At 43.2% G+C, this 9,908-nt stretch overlaps 1 protein-coding gene across 1 annotated transcript in view; it reads left to right on the top strand.

Moving 5' to 3' along the window:
• LOC102244011 overlaps positions 1–9,908 on the top strand; it is a 35,566-nt gene that overhangs the window by 10,659 nt on the left and 14,999 nt on the right. Inside the window, exons 5-11 of the mRNA XM_005864123.2 lie at positions 398–442; positions 1,026–1,073; positions 1,241–1,287; positions 1,390–1,439; positions 1,711–1,928; positions 2,030–2,280; positions 5,507–5,641. Of these exons, the coding sequence (XP_005864185.1) occupies positions 1,859–1,928; positions 2,030–2,280; positions 5,507–5,641 (456 nt within the window). The 5' untranslated portion in view covers positions 398–442; positions 1,026–1,073; positions 1,241–1,287; positions 1,390–1,439; positions 1,711–1,858. The remainder of the gene's footprint in view (positions 1–397; positions 443–1,025; positions 1,074–1,240; positions 1,288–1,389; positions 1,440–1,710; positions 1,929–2,029; positions 2,281–5,506; positions 5,642–9,908) is intronic.

Here is a 9,908-nt window from a genome sequence, read left to right as displayed (position 1 = left end):
GGTGGTGGTGGTGGTGGTGGTGGTGGTGGTGGTGATTGGAGGGCAGTCAGTGCCCAGAGGGCACCTGGGTCCTGTTGTGTCTGGAACCACATAGAAGGAGTCTGCGTGCTAAGTCAGAGAGCCTTACAAACTGCCTCAACTCAGATTCCAGTTTATGCCTGAAATCAGATGTTAACCCCTTCCTCCCAAGCTAATCCCTCCCTAACTCTAACAGCCTAGAGGGCTGGTGCCAGCCAAGCCTTATCTGGGGAACAAGGACTCCTGCTTAGTTCCTGGCTCTCATCAGCCTTCAGGAAGGGCCACAGTGCTCTGGTTGAGAAGCTGGCCGGGGGGATGGGGAGGGAAGGAGGAGATAGTTCGAGAGCACCTGTACCCTGAGCCCTTCTTGTCTCCACAGATGGGGAACTGGGAGAGGTTTCCGCCGAGGGCGCTTCTGCTCAGGGTAAGAGCCAGGCAGCGTGCTGCCCTCTAGTTTGTCTGATTCACCCTGCCGTCTCCATGCAGTGCTGTCAGGAGGATGTGAGGATCAGGTTGAGGGATGCTGAGAGCAGTGGCTGCTGTATAGAAACGTCAGATAAAGAATTTTGTGCCCAAACGGGGTGTGTTGAAACTTGTCACATTCAAACTTATTTTCATGCATTACCAGGGTTGGGGAACGTCCAGCCCGCGGGCCATAGAAGGCCCACGAAGTCATTTGGTCTGGCCCTGCCAAGGCATTAGGGATGAGTTAATCAAATGCTTGACCAAATATAGCAGGCTACTTTTTAAGTTGATAATTTTGTATGACCCACAAGTGATATAAATATCCAAAGGGCCCTTGTCAGAAAAAAGAGTTCCCACCCCTGCATTAGACCGGCAGTGGGATTCTCAAATATCGTGACATTTCATGTGTCATTGAATCAACACACAGAGACAGTTAATATGTGTTTAAAGTTCCTGTTGGTTGTGAAGCTGAAGGGGTGTGTTTAGTAGGAGATTTACCCCGTGATTGACTTGTGCCAATACATGTGTGACATCTTTTACAGCTGAAGAATGGGAAACCAAAGAATCACCCACAAATCATTTTAATTCAGGTATGAACTTAAGTTTTCCAACACATTATTTTAAATATCATTATTGCTGAGGGGCATATATACCTTTGAATTTTATAATTGAGCATATTGCACATATTTATTTAAAAATTATTATTTGAATATGCCGATCACATTCATAAAGGTAAAACTTTGTCTCTATTATTTAGAATGTGTTAAAATTGAACCTCACTGTCAACACTGTAATGCTGAAAATGTAAGTGTCTTTTAATTATAAAATATGACTCTCTGATTTGTTTTATTTAAGAAAACACTTAATTATATATTATTTATATATTACATATGTATTTTTCTCCAGAAACACAATGAACAAGTGACCCCCAGACTCCTTTCCAGGGGACAGTTTTTGTAAGTAATTGTGAATACAGGAGACTTAGTATGATCAGTAATTTAATTTTCTGCATAAACATAACGCCAATTAGGGGAGACACAAAATAGCATAACTAATGTCACACATTTTATGTAATTACCTGGATTGTTGTCTCTGATAATGATACTTCTTCACAATGCACAGTTACCTTAATGCTTTTGAGCGAAATTAAAAACGTAAATAACTGTAAGAAGTCCTCTCCTAACCAAACATGAAGACTCAGCAGGTGTTCTTATCTGTCCATCGCAGGCTGAAGGTGGACACGGAGGGAGTGTACGAGTGCACGGAAACTGGTCTGATCTTTGAGGTTAACAGAAAAGTTGACATCAAGTATTGCGTTTTGTCCTGGAGCAAATACGCAGACCTGGTTGTCAAGCCCTGGGCTGTTGGGGGACCCATGTTTGATGTCAAATGTGACCCAGCCTGTCTTACCTCCATTCAGTTTCCACATTCCCTCTGCTTGGGGCGTAAGTACTTGTTTGCTGAAATGTTAACGATGGTGTGTATGTGTGTATGTGTGCAACCCCTGTAACACCTGGACCACTCCTATACCTTCATGTTTTCACAGACCATGATGCCAATATGACATTCAGAGTCTTACATGTTAAAAATTCCGAGGCCTCGTTAGAATGTATTGTGGATCATTCTGCGACCCACGTCAAATGGCACGTGAGCTCTCTTTCTCCTGTGGGACCTGTCATTCAAAGCGAAGAAACATTATACCACCACGGGGCTGTGATTCTGTACAAAGTCATCGACCAGAATCCCTCCTTATCTTTTCGGGTGTACGTAGCAACCAATAACGAGTCCTACATCAAGGTAAAGCCAATAAACATGAATAATAAATGTTCGGTTCTTTGTGTTCAAACATGACACCACGTGAGGGTGTGGGTCCTGTCCCTGTTAAGTGCCCCCCAGCAGGTGTTCTTATCTGTCCATCGCAGGCTGAAGGTGGACACGGAGGGAGTGTACGAGTGCACGGAAACTGGTCTGATCTTTGAGGTTAACAGAAAAGTTGACATCAAGTATTGCGTTTTGTCCTGGAGCAAATACGCAGACCTGGTTGTCAAGCCCTGGGCTGTTGGGGGACCCATGTTTGATGTCAAATGTGACCCAGCCTGTCTTACCTCCATTCAGTTTCCACATTCCCTCTGCTTGGGGCGTAAGTACTTGTTTGCTGAAATGTTAACGATGGTGTGTATGTGTGTATGTGTGCAACCCCTGTAACACCTGGACCACTCCTATACCTTCATGTTTTCACAGACCATGATGCCAATATGACATTCAGAGTCTTACATGTTAAAAATTCCGAGGCCTCGTTAGAATGTATTGTGGATCATTCTGCGACCCACGTCAAATGGCACGTGAGCTCTCTTTCTCCTGTGGGACCTGTCATTCAAAGCGAAGAAACATTATACCACCACGGGGCTGTGATTCTGTACAAAGTCATCGACCAGAATCCCTCCTTATCTTTTCGGGTGTACGTAGCAACCAATAACGAGTCCTACATCAAGGTAAAGCCAATAAACATGAATAATAAATGTTCGGTTCTTTGTGTTCAAACATGACACCACGTGAGGGTGTGGGTCCTGTCCCTGTTAAGTGCCCCCCCTTTGGGTCTAATTTGGCCCTTAACCTACAGAGGTTATAATGTCAGTGCCCGGGTGGGCCCCGAGTCCTCAGATCCACGGAGTATGGTTGTCTATACATGTAAAGAGCATCATGAAGACAACAGATGGGGAAGTAGCTCTTCAGGGGTGGGGTTGGCCCAGGCAAGCAGGTCTGGCCTTGGAGAGGGCTGCCTGATGGACAGCCGAGGTCAGCTGCTCTCTCCAGCAATGCTTCTTAAAACGTCGTCTGGGAACCAGGGGACCAGGACCCTCGGCATCAGCTGGGAGCTTGTTGTTGAAATTTTAGCACACTCTCAGCCCTATCCCAGACCTACCGAAGCAGAGCGGGTACTCTGCAGGATTCCCAGGGGACTCAGGCATGGTTTAGAGTGTGAGAAGCACCTATTACAGAAAACACTGGGGGGACATCTGGGGTCTTTGGGTCCAGAATAAGGCAACTTGAGATTTCTTATTGGCCTAATGCTCCTCAGATATGATGGGCCTCCCAGGTTAACTCATTTAACTCAGAGTGATGTTTTGGATAAAAATTGTCCTATGGTTCGTGGGCTCAACATTCTGTGTTTTATGGCAGCAAATATTCATGAATCACCTGTTGCAGTGAGGGAAGAGGAAGGATTTTGGATATATTCATCATGGTTCAGTTTTCCAGAATGTAGAATAAGGCTGTGATATTTAGCCCATTTTCTGAAGTAAATAGATTAGAATAGTAGTAGTTGAATGTCCTTTCATACTTTTTGCCATTCTCAGTACACTTGTAACGGTTTAGAGGTAGGAGGAGAATAAATAGACAAAGTAAACAGATAAAACAGTGACTTGAAATTATACTTTCAGATTTTAGATCAGGGTTTGACATAAGTAATGTAAGCATTAAAAAACAAAACAAAAAAGCATTAGATTTGAAGTGTACTATACTAATTGAGGAGTTCTAGTTTGAATTACAGAATTTATATCAAACTATCTACTCCCAGTGGTTTAGGTTGTAGTATTTCCTTGACTTTAAAATTAATCATACTGATTATAATTAGCAATATGTATGAAAGTTAAAACACTTTATAGTAAGTAATAGGCTTTTAGTTTCTTCCTAAGAAGGTAAACCTGCTTTTTGTAATCTCATTAATGATAACATGTTCAATTGGGAAGCTAGTTTTCAAAATGGTATAAAAACAATCCCATCTAAAGTATAATTAGCATAGCTTTGGAATAAATACTACTATTTTATGAAGTTTGTATTAAAAATTTTTTTGTTCAAAATAATAAAGGTTCAGTTTTTAAAGCAAACCCAAGGTGGGCTGGTTGATTTCTGGGCAGCTTTAAAAAAAAAGTTTTTATTGATTTCAGAGAGGAAGGGAGAGGGAGAGAGAGAAAAAAACATCAGTGATGAGAGAGAATCATTGATGATCGAGAATCATTGACAATCTGGCCATATGCCTTGACTGGGAACCGAACCGGTGATCTCTTGGTTCCTGGGTCGACACTCAACTGCTGAGCCACACCCGGCTGAGCTGGGAAGCTTTTTTTAAAAAAATAAATGTACTGGGGTGACATTGGTTAATAGGATCATGTAGGTTTCAAGTGTACATTTCTATGATACAAGATCTGTTTAGTGCAATGTGCTAACCACCCAAAGTCAAGAACTTTGTATTTTAAAAGTAAATTCAGTTCATTAAAAGGGCATTTTCCGTGCTTGCTGGGAAGCTGGGTAAGAAGCTGTCCTGTCAGCAAACGGAGAGGAGGAGCCACTGGAACAATAGGGAGCACGCACAGCGAAGGCAGGAAGCCCTCTCTGGCGATGTTTTATGTTTGCGTTCTTCTTCTCGGGATTTTTTTTTCCTATGTAGGAAAAGACTTCCTTGACCTTCGCCTACAGGAAACCCACATTTCACGTCAGCTGCACAGCTGCTTTATCAGGGGAGCCTGGGCCACAGGTTGCTTTAACCTCTTTGGGTCATTCGAGCAATATGTACAAAATCAGTGTCCCCTCCAGGGGGGTAGTTGTGACAATCTGCTGGAAACGAAGTGCTGGGTAGAAACAGCTCTGAGTAAACTGGAACCGAGTCCTAAAACAGTTGCTTTCCATTCCCACGGTGGGCATGTAACGAGCACACATGTATATGCTGGTGCTAACCTCAGTTTGTCAGATTCTCCAGAAGCAAGTTGCTGGTGCCCCGCAGGCTGCCTGTGCTGCTTTCAGCTGTCGGGCACAGAGGATGTTTGGAGATCTAGGAGCCCGCGGTGCAGACTGAGGGTGCTGAGCTTCAGCATTTTTTTTGCGAGCACCGAGGAGGTCACTCGGGCCGGCACTTGGGAGGGAGGAAATGAAGAACCTGCAGCCTTGCCCTGCACGGCTAGCTCTCTTACAGCTCGTAGAGTTGTTGCTGGTGCATTTCACAGCCAAAACCTATCTCCATCTTTAGGATATTGCCAAGGCTGTCAAGCACTCCTCTAAGAAATTCATGAAAATCGACAAGCCTCCTGTGTGCCTGAAGTTATTGGAGCATGGGAAGAAGTACAGACTGGTCAGTGAACCAGAAGCCGACATCACCCCTGAGGTATATATTTTACACACCTACTTGGAGTAATAGCAGGGATGGATGGATATTTCTTAGCTATGGTATTTTGAAGGTTTCAAGGGCATCCATTTTGTTCTCATTTTTTATTTCCTACTTATCAGAAAACAGTTGTCTTGCTAATCTTGTAGTTTATTCCAAAGATGCTTTTTTTTTTTTTTAATCCTCATCTGAGGATATTTTTCCATTGATTTTTAGAGAGAGGGTAAGACAGGGAGAAATATTAATGTGAGAGGAACACATCGATTGGTTGCCTCCTGCACGGGGCCTGACCAGGGCCCGGTCTGGGGAGGATCCTATAACCGAGGTATGTGCCTTTGACTGGAGTCAAACCCGGGATCCTTTGGTCTGTAGACCAATGCTCTATCCACTGAGCTAAACCAGCTAGGGCCCAAAGATGCTTTCAATTTAAGGATTAGTCTGCAACCATTGCAAAGATAGATTAGCTGATCACTTTCCCTTTTAAAAGGTTTTAAATTTTCCTGAATGTTTTATTAAATTCTTCAGTGTTAGCATCAACGGAATGAAAAACTCAACTTTTATTGTAAGTTACAGAGCATTTAAGGTTAATGGGAAGGAATTGCTAACAAGGGAGTTTGGGCTTTTCTTACTGGAAGACATTTGAAAAATAGTTATGGGAACATATTGCCATTTTGATTTAAGCTCTTCGCTGTACACACCATGCCATTTGTAAGCGATTTCAGTTTCTCGTAAATGACTGAGTTATTCTTAAAACTTATTTTCATTATGTGCTCTGAATGTGTGCCGTAGCTTATCTAGCCTAGCCGTCGGTGTAGAAATTCCTTTTGAACACCTCTCTCTGTTTCTCTTATAGTATATAAAAAGTCAAAAACATGTTTTGATTTTATTATATTAAAATATGTATCAAGAGAGAGCTAATCGTAATGATATGTGTTGCATTATTTTATTATCAGGAGCCTCATGCTCTTTGGAGCAATCAGGTTATCAGTTTTCCGTAACTTTTGAACACAGACGGTCGTATTTAATTCCCAGGGTCTCTTTGCACCCATGTCATTTGAGCCTTACGACAGTGCAGCTGTGGAAACTAATGTGCAGAGCAGGCATGTGATCAAATCGCACACCTGGGAGCAGGAAAGCCTGGCCCCGTGCCCCATCTGCCCTTGGCTCCTAAGGCCACGGTCGTATCACCGATTTTAATCAAGCCCTAGCAGACGGTACCTCAAGACAATTACAGGAAGCCAACTGCAGCCTTGTCTGGGAGGTGCAATTCGATTTGAAGGGTTTGCTTAGGACAGTGATTCGTGGCCTTTGCTGCCTAATGGAATCCCCGAGGAGCTTTAAAGAAGCCTGTGGCCTCCCGAGATAGTGACTTACTGCTCTGGGAACGGCCTGGGCCTCGGGCTTGTTAACCCTCCCACGGTGACTGTGATGTGCTGCCAAGGTTAACAGCCACTCAGAGAGGGAATCATGCATAGTGAGTGCATGGATCTGCCCAGAAAGAGACCGCTGTGGTCCCACAAGGTTTTTCTTATAAAGATGGTGGTGGCTGGGGACTTTCAATATAGTCTAGTTCTGTCACTAGCTGTGTGTGCTCTCTTAACCAAATTTCGGGCATTTAAAAATGGGGATAATCTCCCAGGATTGCTCAAAGGGTCGTATAAGTGGTTCGGGGGGCGCTCTGAAATTTGAAAAACTCTGTGTAAATCTTAAGGTGTTCTTACTCGTTTTATACCATTCATGATTTCTTTAACTGACATTTGTGAGAAGTGACTATTCCAAGTAGGCCAGGGATATAAGAACTAAGAATTAAAAAAAATCAGTAAGTCATGAGCTTTTCCCTCCAAAGACACCCGCGTAGAGGGAGAAATGCTTCATTTCCGTAAAGAAGTAATTTTCACATAATGCGATATTATCATCGAGATGGGTGCCAAGTGCAGTGGGTTTTCAGGAAGGTCCGCACGTGGTGACATTTGGTTTGGGTTTGGAGGGGGAGGGAGTCACTGGGGGAAGGAATACAGTGCCTAAGTGAGGTGATGGGATGTACAGCAGGGCTCGGCATGGGGGTCGTTCCAGGGAGGGGAACACACGGGGCTTTGGGAAGAGTGGGGCCAAGGAAGGGCGTTACCTTCGCTTTATGGGCCCTGGTGACCCTTTGAAGATTGTGAGGATAAAGCTAGTGATTTGGAATGGAAAGGGAGAGGGCCCGGTTAAAGCCATTGGTGTATGATGGCAAGGCCCCGGGTGATTTAGTGATACAAAGACAACAAGATACTGTGGGTTGTGTTTTAGATTCACCACAATAAGGTGAATCTGGCAATAAAGTGAGTCACAAGTGTTTTGGTTTCCCAGTGCATATAAAAGTTATATTATAATCAGTATTAAATGTGCAGTAGTATTATGTCTAAAAAAACCAATGTACAGCCCGGCTGGCGTGGCTCAGTGGTTGAGCATCGAGTTATGAACCAAGAGGTCATGGTTTGATTCCTGGTCAAGGGCACATGCCTGGGTTGCAGGCTCGATCCCCAGGGCGGGGCATGCAGGAAGCAGCCAATCAATGATTCTCTCATCATTGATGTTTCTATCTCTCTTTTCCTCTCCCTTCCTCTCTGAAATCAATAAAAATAAAAAAATAAATAATGTACATACTTAATTTAAAAACACTTTCTTACTTAAAAAATGCTAACCGTCAGCGAGACAAAATGTTTTTGCTGGTAGAGGGTCTTGCCTCAGTGTTGATGGCTGCTGAATGGTCAGGGTGGAGGTTGCTGAAAGTTGGGGTGCCTGTTGTCTTAGTTTTTTTTTTTAATGTATATTTTTATTGATTTCAGAGAGGAAGGGAGAGGGAGAGAGAGATAGAAACATCAGTGATAGAATCATCGATCGGCTGCTTCCTGCATGTTCCCTACTGGGGGTTGAGCCCGCAACCCAAGCATATGCCCTTGACTGGAATCGAACCTGGGATCCTTCAGTCCACAGGCCAACGCTCTATCCACTGAGCCAAACCAGCTAGGGCTTAGTTTTTTAAAATAAGACAACAATGAAGTTTGCCACATAGATTGATTCTTCTTTTCACGAAAGATTTCTCTGTAGCATGCAGTGCTGTTTGATAGCCTTTCACCCACAGGTAGAACTTCTTTCAAAATTGGAGTCAATCCTCTCAAACCCTAGCACAGCTTTATCAAGTGAGTTTATGTAATATTCCAAACCCTTTGTTGTCATTTCAACAATCTGCACAGCGTTTCATCTTTCTGCAAGTTGTTTTTGAGTTTGACATGCATCTTCATCCAGTAATGCTTGTAATTGTTGGTCTTCAAACTTTTTCGGTTGACCTGGACGTTCTTTGTCTTTCACATAGAAATCATCACTTTTAAAGCGTTTAAACCAGTATTCACAAGTATCTTTACCAGGAATGGATTCCATCTCAAGGAACCATTTTCTTTGTTCATCCAACTCGTTTTTTGTTAAAGTTTTATCATGAGATTGCAGCAATTCAGTCACATCTTCTGGCTTGACATGTAATTCCACTTCTGTTGCTGTTTCCACCACACGGACAGTTACTTCCTCCGCTGCAGTCTTGAACCCTCAGAGTCATCCCTGAGGGTTGGAACCAACTTCTTCTAAACTCCTGTGAATGCTGATATTTCGACCTCTTCCCAGGAATCATGAATGTTGTTAAATGGTATCTAGAGTGATGAATTCTTTCTGAGAGGTTTTCAATTTATTTTCCCTGGCTCCATCAGAGGAAATCACTATGGCAGCTATAGCCTTAGGAAATGTATTTTTGTGTGTGTGTGTTTTGTTTTTGTTAATCTACACCTGAGGATATTTTTCCATTGATTTTTAGGGAGAGTGGAAGAGAGAGGGAAAGACAGAGAGAAACATCGATGTGAGAGAGACACATTGATTGGTTGCCTCCCACATGTGCCCTGACCAGGGCCTGGCCAGGGAGGAGCCTGCAACCGAGGTACGTGCCCTTGACCGGAATCGAACCCGGGACCCTTTGGTCTTCAGTCCGAAGCTGTATCCGCTGAGCCAAACCGGCTTGGGCAGGAAATGCATTTCTTACATAATAAGACTTGAAAGTAGAAATTATTCCTTGATCCATGGGCTGCAGAATGGGTGTTGTATTAGTAGGCAGGGGAACATTACTCTCATTGTGCATTTCCATCAGAGCTCTTGAGTGACCAGGTGCATTGTCAATGAGCAGCAATATTTTTTTTTTTATTATTTTTAAATTTTTTAATAATTCTTTATTGTTGAAAGTATT

This window comes from Myotis brandtii, unplaced genomic scaffold, assembly GCF_000412655.1.
Source record: "Myotis brandtii unplaced genomic scaffold, ASM41265v1 scaffold186, whole genome shotgun sequence".
NCBI classification, from domain to species: Eukaryota; Metazoa; Chordata; class Mammalia; order Chiroptera; family Vespertilionidae; genus Myotis; species Myotis brandtii.
The sequence above is the reverse complement of the archived record's forward strand: the minus strand, read 5'-3'. Positions and strand labels throughout refer to the sequence as shown.